The sequence below is a fragment of the Rhinolophus ferrumequinum genome, chromosome 10 (assembly GCF_004115265.2).
Source record: "Rhinolophus ferrumequinum isolate MPI-CBG mRhiFer1 chromosome 10, mRhiFer1_v1.p, whole genome shotgun sequence".
NCBI classification, from domain to species: Eukaryota; Metazoa; Chordata; class Mammalia; order Chiroptera; family Rhinolophidae; genus Rhinolophus; species Rhinolophus ferrumequinum.
In genome coordinates this window covers 87,158,952-87,174,618 of record NC_046293.1, presented here as the reverse complement: position 1 = coordinate 87,174,618, position 15,667 = coordinate 87,158,952, and the positions used below count along the sequence as shown (strand labels likewise).

Genomic DNA, 15,667 nt, shown 5'->3' with positions numbered 1-15,667 from the left:
GTCACGGGCATTTCCAACCTGTTGTAGAGGGTGGAGGGCTCGAGAAGCCTATTCATAGGCCTGGGTAATAAACAACGTGGGGGATGTCATCACCACCAACCAGGGGAAGATGGTGCACACGGCCTCCTTCTCCCTGCAGAACTCAGCAGGAAGACCTGGTGGGCACTTCAGGAGGCATGAAGGCGTGGAGCGTCACGCTGAAGGGAGGAGCGGGTGGGGCACTTGGGACTGAAAGCGTGATCAGCTGATTAAGACTGGAGAGAAAAATGATGGTATGGAAACTCCCTGGCCTTGTTGACAGCAGTCACAAAATGTAAGAGAAGATGTACAATTTTAAAAGTATGGGAAACTTTATGCAGAGACGAGCAGAGGATTGATCTTAAGTAGGGACATGTACTCAAAAATGCTTTTGAATCTGAATCAGAAAAGAGAGCACAGGGTAGGGAGTGGGGAAAACATGAGAAGTTATATGGAGAATTTACCAGGACCTCTGAGTCTCCCCCGGGACAGACAGTCAGCTAAGCAGGAGAAAGCGGTATTTGAAGAACACAAATACGCTGATTCACAAGACCAGCTGCGTCTGACTTCCCAAGCTGCCTTTGGGCGGGCATAGGAGTGACGTCACCATCGCAGGATGTGCCCTTACCTGAGACAGAGCTTCTTTCCCAACAGGCTGTCCTCGGGGAGATGTGGGTATGAGTTCCAGCGGAGAAGGTCGGACCTGCTGGGTTTGTCCTTCGAACCTCTGGTCGGACACGTCCTCTTCTTCTGGGCATTTGCTCAGCGGCGGCTGGAAGCTGCCGTCTAGGAGCTGGGGCAGGGGGTCTTCTTCAATGGAGATGATTCTGCGGAGAGCTCCCTGGTGCGGCTCCCTGGCCTCTGGCTCCTCCTCTGTAAGGGGATATCCACTCAGCCCCAGGGAGCTTCTCCTCCTTGTCACGCCAAACACATCTTCTTCCTCCTCTGACTGGCTATTTGGGGATGGGGAAGAAGGGAGAGTAGGAAGGAAATTGTAAAATGTATCAATATGGAAGCCAGACAGCTCTTCTGACAAACAGATGACTGCAGAGCACCACGCCTCAGGAGCAGCGGGCTCTAGCAAAGGGGAAAACAGACGCGGAGTGCTTTAGCTCACTCACTGGACCACTGAGAGCAGAGCCTGATGCGGATGGAGAGGATGAGATTAGCTTAACACCCAGCAGTATCAGCCCATGACGAAGCCCAGCAGTCCATGAGGGCGAAAGCAATAATGACACCACTAAATACATTTTTACAAGTTGTGAGAAGAAAAGTGTTCGAAGAAAGGGGCATAACATAACCTGGAAACAAAGCATCCTGCATTAACAGTCAGGTGGCCTTGGCTCCAGTCCCAACACCGGCCCTGACTGACTGTCCCTGGGTTAGACACGCTGAGCCTCAGTTTCCTCACGATAAAAGGTGGTCCGCTGTCTTGCCTACCCCACAGATAAGGTAATGCATAAAAACAGACATGCTCACAAAGCAGCCCTCAGCAATGTGATGGGGGGGGGTGAGGGGCTGCTCTGGGAGCCCCCCCCCGACCCCCCCACGAGTCAGATGTCTGCCGGCTCAGAGGCAGCTGCCCACTGGAGAACGGGCTTTGGGTTGGGAGGAAGCCAGGTGACCTGCCTCTTCTTCCTTTCTCTTTCTCTTTCAGTCCCTGCAAGTCAGAGTCAGGAGGAAGTGGCCCAGAGCCCTAATGCATATGTACTTCCAGAAGCACTTGAGCATAAAGAACAAGGAGAGGTGGCTGGGATATGGGGGGACACTGGGCCAGTGCACACACCGTACTTTCTTAGGTTTTGAGAGCCAAGTCCTCACAGATCCTTCTGGCATAGCAGTCCCTCGGTCTTGGTGAACAGCTGAAGCTGAGAAGTGTTTTAAAGGGGACAGAAGTTTGACAGGGAGGACCTTGAGTCCACAACTGACACACACGCACCCCTGTACACACATACAGCCATACCACACGCTAACACACACAGCGCATGTACACACACATGCGCAAGCACACACACAAGGATTAGAGAATAAAGTGGGATGGGAATGAAGTGAGGTGACGGGGCGAAGGAGAAAGGGGACAAAGGACACAGAATATGCAGACCAGAGACGCTCCCTTGATCTTGCCCCCGATTTATAACATAGACCAACAATAGGAAGGAAAGAAATGCATGCATCACTGTTCTGAAGTGCAATTCTGAGAGATAAATTAAGATGTACTGCTTGCTTACAAAAATGGTGACTTAGTTTGGCTCTCTTGATATAAAATAAAGTTTTTGTAGCGATTCAAGGACCTTTCCACTTTTTATAAAAATCACCATTTTTAATAGACGCTGTCTTCTTTCCAACAAACTTCTTTTACATTCTAACAAGCCTACTGTCTATCACCTCTGGAACATAATTGGTATTCCCCTCCACTTTCACTCTGCATGCCCACAAGGGAGCTTATGTCTGTGCACATGCGAGCAAGCGTGCCCACACAGCGTGGTTTTTCAAAGGCCTTACAGCCAAGAAAGAAATAGCCACTGAAATGGTCCTAAAATGAAGCATTTCTTGGGAAAAGCTTTGTATTGGGGCAATTCTCAAGCACGACTGCCATTCTGCAACACCTTCAGCTACGCCTGACTAAGTTCACTTCTGGTTTTCCACCAAAGGCTGTGCGCACACAGCAGACAGTCACCTCGGGCAAAGTCTGCATTACTCGGTTATTGTCTGTTTCCTCCACTCAACCATACGCTCCATGAAAGCAGAGATAGGGTCTGTTCTGCTCACCACTGTACACCCAGCACATAGCACAGTATCTTGTATATAATAGGTACTCAACAATGGATATTAATGGCAGGACTCCATTTTATCTTCGGAGTCTACAAAGATGTCAAAAGAATCTCTAGTACAGAGTAGGCTATTGCTAAATGCTTTTTGAATGAATCAATCAGTGAATATATTCAATTCCGAGGAACCAACAGGCCAACTATTATTGCAGAAATTTGATTCCTAAATTGTGCCTCCCTGTTGAGCTATTTAGAAAAGGAATTCACAATGATCAGGTCCAAAGACGTGACTCATCAGCTGACTGACATCCAGAGTCACTTCCCTTTACTTATCTGTTTATTTCATGCTCGCTGCCCTCAGTGTCTCCTAACTGAGCAAGTTCACACACTTTCTCCCCATGTCTCATACGAAGGGATCTGGCTGCCTTTGCCTCTCTGTGGCCATCCATGTGTCTATGGATGGAGCACGTGCCAAAAAGAAGAGGGAGCAGGGGACTGGATGGTCTCTTTGAATGATCCCCTCTTTTGGGGACTCAATCATGTGCTGTCCAACAGGAATAAAACATGTCATCCTTGTGTTAATTAAATATGAATCATTAAAAGGCATCTATCAAATACAGGCCCCATTCTTGTCTGTGAAGGAGTTCAACTATTGGAGATTCCATACGACACTTTAATTACCCTTCAGAGCCCAAGCAGTCATGTCCCTGAAAAACCAAGGGCATCCATTCTGCTGAACAGAAAAGGGCGCATGTCCCGCCACACCCTCCATTGCTCTGCCCTGACCTCTCCTGTTCTTCCTCTCCACTGCTGAGGTACCGCACCTCTGCAGTGTCTCCCTGCAGGCACATACTGGGGGATGGGGGCCCAGAAGACAATGGCCTGTCCTAGGAGCTTGCTCTGCACGGTCTCCTCCCACATGGATGTCAGAAAAGGAAGAGATATGCCCTCTAAGATTCCAGGAGAGTGAGCGCAGCTAACCCCAAGCTTCCCCACCAGGACCGGTCTGTACTCAAGCACGCGCTCAGGACCTGCTCCCGGTGAGTGTAAGACCAACACACAGATAACGGTGAACAAATAGATGATGACTTACCTTCTAAGAATCCCTCTGCTGTCCATATATTTGCCTATCACAGAGCCAGATCTCTGTTTCCAGCTTGCCTTGGGAGCAGCTGTGTTTGCCTTGGCTGCCTTATCTTTCTGTAGAAACACAAAAGGCCCTCAGATTCAGCCTGCTGGTTAATCCCAACATTTGAACAGAAAGGGCTCAACTTTCCCACCTCATAGGTCAGGCTCTAAACAAAACTCGGAAGTCAGCAAGCGATGTTTGGGTCTCCCTGCCAGAACTCAGCTCTCTTGCTTTTTGCCATCATCTCTCATCAGAACTCCTCCACTTCCTGTATAATAATCTAATCAAATGAACCGATACACAGTTTAGAACCTGAGGTCCACCAGATTATCCTTCACAGGACTACTGATAATTTGTGAGAGGACAGTAAAAGGAGATAAATGCAGGATGCATAGGAAAAATATTTGTGGACAGAGAAGACTGTGCATCTTTCAATCACACGCTCAAGTGTGGCTCCAGTTCCTCTTTATTCTCAAAGCTCCGGATGTGAGAAAGGGACCAGCCCATTGGATCAATGAACCCAGGGCCCATCCATAGCTACCAAGCCAGCACAGGGTATTTCAGACCTTTTGTGGACAGAGGCTGCGTGTAGATAAATCACTCACACGTCTATAATGGAGTGCCTGCGTGGAGTAGGGGTTTACAAAGTGCTTTGCCAATGCTGCCTGACAGGCGTCTTCCAGGAGATGGGGCGGGGGGAGTTAGATCACAGGAAGAATCTCTCATTAACCAGCCATCCCCATGATTCCCAGTGATCCTTAATGAGAGAAGGAGGGGTGGCAGGGCTCCCAGAGCTCCTGAAGGGATGGCTATAATGAGTCTAAATTAATCTTTCATTATTATTCAGCATGAACATGCTTTTATCCCTCTTTCTTCTAGTCCCCACAAGAGTCCTTAAGAACTCGTGGAGTTCCATCCCCTTTTCAAAGCAAAATGAGTTTGGCAGGTAAGGGGAAGCAAGTGCAAGGGATTAGGGTGACATTTGGCGGGAGGTTGTAAAGCAAACTCAGTGTTACTTCCAAAATAGTTACAGCCATTATCATCATCAAACAAACACGTGTAGGCTGAAGCCTTGCTCTAATAGTGTACACAGGTGGGCAGCAAAGATGTTGGCTGCCAGTCAGACAGAAAAGAAATAGTGGTGGAACACGGTCCCTCAGGGATTTACAATTATAAACCAGGGCGTACCTAATTCAAGGTAAACTAGCTGCCTTTTGCTGACTGCATTTAGACCACTGTTCAGCTAAGGGTCCAGTGCAAGACCGCCTCTTTCCAAGAGTTACTCTGAAAAATCCTTACAATATGGAAAAAAAGATAGGGATTCCCTTTCCTCATGGGATAGTTGCAGTCATGGTCCAAGGAGACAATGGTCCAAGGAGACAAATGACTTGCCCAAGGACACACATGAAATTCATGGTGTGATAATTCTGAGTATTAAAAACTCACATCAGTCAGTCCTGTCCCCATTTTTTTCTTCCCTTCAGAGCATCCAACAGCTGCTGTCTAAAGGGGAAGATGATAGGGGAGCGTGGAATCCTAGGTTTTGTTTAACGCAGCCCAAAGTGAAGATCTTCAAATAAATACAGAATTTTGTGCTATTTGGGAAAGTATGTAAGAGTGGTGCTCAGGTATAGAGGAGCAGGGGTCCCCATAGGGTATAAGAAATTGACATAAAATCAACTATGCAAGTTGTGAAACACGCATTTTGACTTTGCTCTACGACAGTGTAAAAATGCAAAATCTTCAACAAGAGATCAAAATTTTAATGAAAACAAATGTGAGCATTTTGGTATAAAAGTGATGATGACATTTCAACTGTGCCATCTCATGGGTAGAACTACCGCTTCTGCACCCAAGAAATGTGGGAGGCTTCTAAATATTTCTGTCTCATTACGTCGAGAGGAAAGTATGTGACTTCATAGAAAATCCACACACTGTTTTTCAGGAGGCCACCCTGCATTTTTATTATTTTCACAAAAGCTTATACCTGGTCCCGCTCACCCAGGAAGCAGCAGCCAGACCCCACGCCTCAGTACATCTCTGGCCAGTCCCAGCTCGGGTTCTGGCTGCCACTGGCCGACAGTCCTTGCCTTCCCCCAGGGGAAGGGGGCATCGGCCACTTACCTGAAAACATATGTCCCGTTCATCCCGAAGGTGCTTGTTCCTTTCCCTGAGGATGGAAAAGGGGAGTCGATTCAAACCTGGAGTTTGCAGTCGACAGATCCAGTACCAGTCAGTTTGCCAGTCAGATGTGTGCAAGGCCCAGGGACATGTGGAACCTCTTTCCTTAGGGACTGTGGTTAATGGCAGAGCATAGTTGCATGTAAATCAGCTCAGAGGCAGGGGGATATACAGAATGGCTTTGTGACACGGCCCTTCAGGATCATGTACTGGTCTATGCTATTACAGGGGGGGCTGCCCCCAGAGCAGGACCAGGAGCAGGAGCTGGCTGCGCCTGAACAGACTGTTGGGCCTTTGTGCACGTTCTCTGTGCCATCACTCATGCATGCACTCATTCAGCACGTGTCTCCTGGGCCTCCACTACACGCCAGGCGCTGGTCTAGCTGTGAAGGTTACACCAAGGAACAAGAGAAAACGTTCCTGCGCTCAGGGAATTTGTATTTTAGCACAGGCATAAGTGCTATTGAGAAAAATAAAGTGGGAAAGTGAAATAAAGTGTGCCAGAGGGTGGAGTGATATTTCAATAGGGTGGTCAGGGAGGATGTCACTGAGAAGGCAGCATCTGAGCAGAGACTTGGAGGAGGGGAGGGGAGCTCTGCAGGTATCTGGGGAAGAGTAGGGCAGGCAGAGGAAAGGCAAGGCCAAGCCTTGGTTGGCTTGCTGTGCGTGAGGAATAGAAAGGAGGGCAGCAGGGTGCTCAGAGGGAGAGCAGTTAGGAGACAAGGTCAGAGAAAACATGGCGGGAGGAGCGGGGACCTGCCTTTCATGGCCTCTGGGCCATTGTAAGAACTCTGATTTTCACTCCAAAGATGGAACCGTGGGCAGGTAGGGGGATGGCAGAGGAGTATCCTGACCTGACTCATGTTTTCAAAGGAGCCCTATAGGTGGTATGCTAAGGACAGAGCGCTGGGGACAAGGTGGGGCCCTGAGAACTGACTGGTACTTTAAGCAACATGTTGGTCATTGGTGTCACTTTCAGTGGAATAGTGGTAGAAAAAGCCTGAGTGGGGGATTGAGAATGTGAGAAAAGGAAATGGAGACAGTGAATCTAAGTGTAAACATTTTGAAAGTTTTATGGAAAATGATGAAAGAAATGGGAAGTAGCTGGATGGGAAGGGAGGACAAGAGATATTAGATAAGAAAGATTATATTACATCTGCAGGTCTCTCCAAAGGAGCATACAGCAGGAGTCTAACCCTCATCATTGCCATGTGGCCGTGAGCTGGCACTGACCATGGGCAGGCACTCCGTCAAGCGTGTGGCGCACGGCAGGCAGATCTCAGACAGGCTGGATAACGACTGCAGTTCCCTGGTCTTGCAGAAAACACCAGGGACGTGTCAGGTTGTTACGTACCCATATGTGCGTCTGGTGGGCTGACAGGCACACAGCCAGGGCCATCAGAACAAGATGGGGACATGGAGGGTATTTTATAAGCCCTGAGAATGGCAAAGGGAGCTTCTCATGCCAGAAGGACCCTTCTCTGTGTGGGCAGTGACGTTAGCAGCCTTGCAACCTGGGTGAGGACTTGGGGAGCCCTGGGAAGACACATCTTTATTGGGGAGTTTGTTGTGCTCATTCCTGCTTTGTGTAGCCATCTCCATGCAGAAGCTTCAGGATTTAAAGAAATGCTCGAGTCCTTAAATGTGCCAGCTTTCGTTCACATCATTGCCCTGTGTGACTGCCTCTAACATCTATCATCTAATTCTCAGAAGAAGCCTGTGAGGTGGGCACGAGAAGACTAAGACTCCAACTGGTTAAGCGGAGCAGTGCTGGGTCTTGAACCCGATCCAGCTGCAAGCTCCATGTTCCTGACTGAGTGCCCTGAAATTGCTCCCATTTGCCCCATTTGCCTTACGAGAGCGGCCCCCCCCACCCTGTCCCATGCAGGCCATTGTCCCCATTCTACTACCACCCCCCTCCACATTCCCACTATTCTCTGTACCCCACTCCACCCCCAACTTTCTCTCTCTCCTCCCTTCCAGTTTCCCCACTACCTGGTGACTTCACTGTGGAGGAAAAATCTGCCGTGGGGCCTTCCCCTCCATGTCTGCATCTCTGCTTTCTGCTTTCTCCAGCAGGCAGAGCTTACCCTTGGGAACCATGCAGTAACACAGAAAGGCTCCAGGCATGTGGCTCTGTACAAATGCTAATTTCCATTGAAAAGACCCAGTAAGTATTTCTATAGTACTGCCTTGTCATTCTGCCCTGCTCATTCATGTGTAATCTGCCCTTTTCTGTTTTATAAGTACAGTAGAAAAAAGGGGAAAACTAACAAACACTTGTCCTTGGACATCATTTTCTCTTCCTTTCAGGAAGACTTCCTAAGAATCAAGACCTCTCAAATGGATGAGACCTTGACCACCTAACAACCCCTTCCATCTCCCTGGCCTTTAAGGTGGCCTGTTTGAATCATGTGTTGAGTGCAGTAAATCTGAAAAGCACTTTTCAATTTGGTAGCACTGTGGATATCAGACCTCACCTTGCTATAACATTTTTTTTTAAAAAAGAAAAAACAACTTTGTTCAAATATATGGTGATGGAAGGGGAACTGATTCTGGGTGGTGACCACACAAGGGAATTTATAGATGATGTAATACAGAATTGTACACCTGAAATCTATGTAATTTTACTAACAATTGTCACCTTAATAAATTTAAAAAAAAACAACAACTTTGTAATATGCCTGATTCAAAATCACTTGCACTTTATAAATCAGAAGCCCAAATCCTTGTGTTTCATCACCATTTCCCAGGAGGTGTTTGGCAGGCAGCAGGTACAGTCGCTTAGACGCCTCAGAGGCAAAACTGAAAACACCATCTTTCCACACGTAGGTTTGGGGGTATTTTTTTGTGTTTTGGACACATTCCAGACCTATGGGCTTTGAATTTACAGTGAGTTTTAGAAAGCTGAGGAAACTCCTTTCTTAGTGCTGTTTCTGACCCATTTTCAGGCATACCACAGAGATACTGCAGGTTCCGTGCTAGACTGCCGCAATAAAGCAAGTCACAGGAAACTTTTGGTTTTCCAGTGCATATAAAAGTCACGTTTACTTTATACTGTAGTCTACTAAGTGTGCGATAGTTCTAAAAAGAACAATGTGCAAACCTTAATTAAAACTCCTGAGAGACATCATCAAAATGGTGGTGTGAGGTGAGCCTCTGTAAATCTCCCCTGGAATTTACAACAAATTGAACAACTATAACTCCACAAAGGACTCCCTGCACAGCAGACAGGCAAAACGAAGAGTCTCACTACTGAATTCACCTAAAGGTGGGCAAATTGTGCAAGAGGGGGAGGAGGGAAGGGAGAAGTGCGGAGACGGAGCCGCGCAAGCGCGGGAACAGGACGCAGACCTAGCTCAGTGCTCCGAGCTCGCTGCATCCTGGAACTACTGCAGCTGCGGGAGAGGGAAGAACTGGGACTGCTAGGGCTCCGTTTGTGGCCCACAGGCCTGAGGGGACAGCATATAACACGGCTGAACCCAACGCTCACGGCAGAGACCTCGGAGAAGGTACTGAGGGAAGAAGGCTGAAAACGGTGGTTTAAGCCCTCAATGCCACAGAGAATGGAAGCCTTAGGCACTGAGACTAGCCGCCCCCTCCCTACCCTCCCAGAGCTCGCCCCGCCCCCACCAGCCCGGTGCTAGAAGCGGAACAGTAGCAGTGTCAGATCAAAAGAACAGAATATTTGCTATTCTGAGAACTGTGGACTACAGACACAGATTCGCAGCCCAACTAGTTCCAGCAAAGGGGAGGGAGCTGTGGAAGCAGGACTGGCTGTGGTGGTGGTCACTGCCATTGCTCTGGGACACCTCTCACAACTCACCCCGCCCCTGGACCCACCTATCTGGGCAGATCCCTGCAATAAACAGAACTGCTGAAACATATGGGCTCTGAATCTAGTACAGGAAGAACTTTGGAACTTCAAAAGCTCTCCGCATACCCACATGGACACTGTGCCCTGTGACCCATGTGAACTATTAACAGAGGAGAAGCCCGTCTCCCAGGGAATACCCCCATTGTGTGAGAAGCTGGAATAGTGCAGAGAAAACATAGCACTACAGTGTGAGAGAGAAAAAAAAGGCTGCAGTCGGAGAGAAAATAAAACATTCTACCAACAAGTACTGGAAAACAAAAGAAAGACCTCTTCCTATGAACCTGTTGCAGAAGCCACTTCTATAGAGGTCTAGGAAGAGAAATAATAAATAGTAATTGCCATGAATAACCAAGGTAACAAGAAAGCTCAGAAAGAAAGTGAAAAGTTTCCAGAAAAGGAACTTAAAGATATGGAAATATGTGACTTAAATGACAGAGAATTCAAGATTGCAGTTCTGAAAAAAGTCAACAAGATACAAGAAAACACAGAAAGGCAGTTTAATGAACTCAGAAACACAATCAAAGAACAACATGAACATTTTATGAAAGACATTGAAATTTTAAAAAAGAACCAAATAGAATTTCTGTAGATTAAGAACTCAATAGAAGAAATTAAGAATGAAATAGCCAGCTTAGGTAGTAGAGTGGACCAGACGGAGGAAGGAATCAGTGACATCGAAGATAGAAACCTGGAAATGACACGGATGGAAGAAGAAAGAGACTTGAAACTTAAAAGAAATGAAAGAACTCTACAAGAACTTTCTGACTCCATCAGAAAAAGCAATATAAGAATAATGGGCATACCAGAAGGAGAAGAAAAGGAGAAGGGAACAGAGAATATATTCAAACAAATTGTCAGTGAGAACTTCCCAAACTTGTGGACAGAACTGGATCTTCGAATCCAAGAGGCAAACAGAACACCCAATTACCTCTATCCCAACAGGCCTTCTCCAAGGCACATTGTATTGAAGCTGTCTAAAATCAACGACAAAGAAAGAATCCTCAAGGCAGCCAGGGAAAAGAAGACGGTAACCTACAAAGGAAAGCCCATTAGATTATCATCAGATTTTTCAGCAGAAACTCTACAAGCCAGGAGGGAGGGGAACCAAATATTCAAACTATCGAAAGAGAGAAGTTATGAGCCAAGAATAATATATCCAGCAAAGATATCCTTTAGATATGAAGGAGGAATAAAGACCTTTCCAGACATACAGAAGTGGAGGGAATTTTCTAATACACAAACTGCACTACAAGAAATACTAAAGGTGGCTATTTGACCACCATCCACAGGGACAATGTGTGGCAACCAAAACATAAAAAGGGGAGAATAAAGGCCTGAACCGGAATATGGGAATGGAGAAAGTAGGCATGCTGAAGAAAATGGAATACTCTAAATATCAAACTTTCTTTTACATAAACTAAGGGTAACCACTCAAAAAAAAAAATCCAGAACTGAAATATATACTGTAATAAAAGAAGAAACAGAGGGAAAAATCATAGAATATCACCACACAGAAATAATAGACAACAAAAAGGCAAAGAAACAATGGAGACACAGCCTTACCAGAAAACTAAAGATAGAATGACAGGAAATCCTCACATAGCAATAATCACCCTAAATGTAAATGGACTGAATTCACCAATAAAAAGGCACAGAGTAGCAGATTGGATCAAAAAACTAAACCCAACCATATGCTGTCTCCAAGAGACACATCTCAGCTACAAGGACAAGCATAGACTCAAAGTGAAAGGGTGGAAATTGACACTCCAAGCAAATGGTATCCAGAGAAAATCAGGTGTAGCCATAATGATATCAGATGAAACAGACTTCACTGTGAAAAAGGTAACGAGAGACAAAGAAGGACATTTCATAATGGTAAAGGGGACTATACAACAAAAAGACATAACAACCATCAATATTTATGCCCCCAATCAGGGAGCACCGAAATATACCAAGCAACTAGTAACAGAACTAAAGGGAGAAATTGACCAAAACACAATTATACTAGGGGACCTAAAAACATCACTGACAGCTATGGATAGATCATCCAAACAGAAAATAAATAACAAAATAAAAGCCCTAAATGACACATTAGATGAAATGGACATAATTGACATATATAGAGCACTTCATCCTAAAACATCAGACTATACATTTTTTTCTAGTGTACATGGAACATTCTCAAGTGTAGACCATATATTGGGACATAAAATCAGCCTCAGCAAATAAAAGAAGATTGAAATCATACCAAGCATATTCTCTGATCTCAAGGCTTTGAAACTAGATATCAACTGCAAAAAGAAAGCAAGAAAAAACACGAATACATGGAGACTAAACAACATACTTTTAAAGAACGACTGTGTCAAAGAAGAAATTAGAGGAGAGATCAAAAGATACATAGAAACAAATGACAATGAAAATACATCCTACCAAAATTTTTGGGATGCAGCGAAGGCAGTGTTAAGAGGAAGATTTATATCATTACAGGCCTATCTCAAGAAACAAGAAAAATCTCAAATAAATAACCTCATGTTACACCTTAAAGAACTAGAAAAAGAAGAACAAATGAAACCCAAGGTCAGCAGAAGAAAGGAAATAACAAAAATCAGAGCAGAACTAAATGAAATATAGAACAAAAAGACAATAGAAAAAATAAACGTGACAAAGAGCTGGTTCTTTGAAAAGATTAACAAAATTGCTAAACTCACTAAGATAAAAAGAGAGAAGACACTAATTAACAAAATCAGAAATGAAAAAGGGGACGTTATCACGGATGCGACAGAAATACAAAGCATCATCCAAAAATACTATGAAGGACTATATGCCACCAAATTCAATAACCTAGAAGAAATGGACAAGTTCTTAGAAACATATAGCCTTCCTAGGCTGAACCATGAAGAACTGGAAAATCTAAACAGACCGATCACCAGTAACGAAATTGAATCAGTCATCCAAAACCTTCCCAAAAGCAAAAGTCCGGGACCAGATGGCTTCACTAGTGAATTCTACCAAACCTTCAAAGAGGATCTAATACCTGTCCTACTCAAACTCTTCCAAAAAATTGAAGAAGAGACAGTACTCCCCAACTCATTTTATGAGGCCAACATCACCCTGATACCAAAGCCTGGTAAGGACAACACAAAAAAAGAAAACTACAGACCAATATCTCTGATGAGTACAGATGCAAAATTCTAAACAAAATTCTAGCAAATTGAATACAACAATGCATTAAAAAGATTATTCATCATGACCAAGTGGGGTTCATCCCTGGAGCACAAGGATGGTTCAACATCCGCAAATCCATTAATGTGATTCATCACATAAACAAAATAAAGGACAAAAATCATATGATTATATCAACTGATGCAGAAAAAGCATTTGACAAGATACAACATCCATTTATGATTAAAACACTTAATAAAATAGGTATAGAAAGAAAATACCTTAACATAAAGGTCATATATGGCAAGCCCTCAGCTAATCTCATAATTAATGGTGAAAAACTGAAGCCCTTTGTTCTACGTTCAGGAACACGACAGGGCTGTCACCTATCACCTCTGCTTTTCAACATAGTGTTGGAAGTCCTTGCCAGAGCAATCAGGCAAGAGGAAGAAATAAAAGGCATCCAAATTGGGAATGAAGAAGTTAAATTGTCACTCTTTGCAGATAACATGATGCTATATATAGAAAACCCTAAAGACTCCACCAAAAAGCTATTAGAAACAATCAACGAAAACAGTAAAGTTGCCGGCTACTAAATCAACATACAAAAGTCCATTGCATTCCTATATACTAACAATGAAATCTCAGGAAAAAAATACACAAAAAACAATTCCTTTTGCAATTGCAGCAAAAAGAATAAAATACCTAGGAATAAACTTAGCCAAGGATGTAAAGGACCTATATGCTGAAAACTATAAGACATTTTTAAAAGAAATTGAAGAAGACACAAAGAAATGGAAAGACATTCTGTGCTCATGGATTGGAAGAATCAGCATAGTTAAAATGGCCATATTACCCAAAGCAATATACAGATTTAATGCAATCCCCATCAAAATCCCAATGGCATTTTTTAAAGAAATAGAACAAAAAATCGTCAGATTTGTTTGGAACAACAAAAGACCCCGAATAGCCAAAGCAATCTTAAGAAAAAAGATCAACACTGAAAAAAGTATCACACTCCCTGACTTTAGCTTGTACTACAAGGCTACAATAATCAAAATAGCATGGTATTGGCAGAAAAACAGACACATAGACCAATGGAATAGAATTGAGAATCCAGAAATAAACCCACATAAATATGGACAGATAATTTTTGACAAAGAAGCAAAAAACATACAATGGAGAAAAGTCAGCCTCTTCAAAAGTGCTGGGAGAATTGGATAGCCACATACAAAAGAATGAAACTGGACTGCTATCTGTCACCATGTATCTGTCACCAAAATTAATTCAAAATGGATCAAAGACTTAAGCATAAGACCTGACACAATAAACTGCATAGAAGAAAACATAGGTACTAAACTTATGGACCTTGGGTTCAAAGAGCATTTTATGAATTTGACTCCAAAGGCAATGGAAGTAAAAGCTAAAATAAACGAATGGGACGATATGAAACTTAAAAGCTTCTGCACAGCAAAAGAAACCATCGACAAAATAAAGAGGCAAACAACTGAATGGGAAAAGATTTTTGCAAACAGTGCCTCTGATAAGGGGCTAATATCCAAAAGATTCAAGGAACTCATGAAACTAAACACCAAAAAACCAAACAATCCTATTGAAAAATGGGCGGACAGCCTGAAGAGACATTTCTCCAAAGAGGACATACAAATGGCAAATAGACATATGAAAAATTGCTCAACATCACTAATCATCAGAGAAATGCAAATAAAAACCACAATGAGATATCACCTCACCCCAGTTAGAATGTCTATCATCAACAAGACAAATAGTAACAAGTGTTGGAGAGGCTGTGGAGAAAAAGGAACCCTCATACACTGTAGGTGGGAATGCAGACTGGTGCAGCCGTTATGGAAGGCAGTGTGGAGGTTTCTCAAAAAATTACGGATAGAATTACCATATGACCCAGCAATCCCTCTCCTGGGTATCTACTCAAAAATTTTGAAAAAATTTATCCATAAAGACATGTGTGCTCCAATGTTCATTGTAGCTTTGTTTACGGTGGCCAAGACATGGAAACAACCAAAATGTCCTTCAATAGATGAATGGATAAAGAAGTTGTGGTATATATACACAATGGAATACTATTCGGCGGTAAGAAAAGATGATATAGGAGCATTTGTGACAACACGGATGGATCTTGAGAGTATAATGCTAAGCGAAATAAGTCAGACAGAAAAAGCAGAGAACCATATGATTTCACTGATATGTGGTGTATAAACCAAAAACAACAAAAGAACAAGACAAACAAATGAGAAACAAGAACTCACAGACACAGACAATAGTTTAGTGGTTACCAGAGGGGAAGGGGGAATATCAACTTCCTCATCAGTTACCTGTTGTATTACCACCTGCCCTACTTTCCTAAGTTTTGTTGAAGATGAAAGGGATACTGTAGCTGGCATAGAGTAGATGCTCAATAAATTCAGTTCCCTTCCTACTTGAGCAAGTGCCATGCAGGGTACTCAGAGAGACACCAAGAAGAATGAGGCAGAGCCTACCCACAGAGGTATAAAC

The 15,667-nt window shown here is 44.0% G+C and overlaps 1 protein-coding gene across 4 annotated transcripts in view; it reads right to left on the bottom strand.

Annotated features, from left to right (window-relative positions):
- Nucleotides 1-15,667, bottom strand: part of CRACR2A (calcium release activated channel regulator 2A) — a 133,395-nt gene that overhangs the window by 21,516 nt on the left and 96,212 nt on the right. For all 4 annotated transcript variants that reach the window (XM_033118555.1, XM_033118556.1, XM_033118557.1 and 1 more), the window contains 3 exons: nt 6,040-6,085; nt 3,880-3,986; nt 647-971 (listed from right to left, as the gene is read on the bottom strand). In XM_033118555.1, coding sequence (XP_032974446.1) covers nt 647-971; nt 3,880-3,986; nt 6,040-6,085 — 478 coding nt within the window. The remainder of the gene's footprint in view (nt 1-646; nt 972-3,879; nt 3,987-6,039; nt 6,086-15,667) is intronic.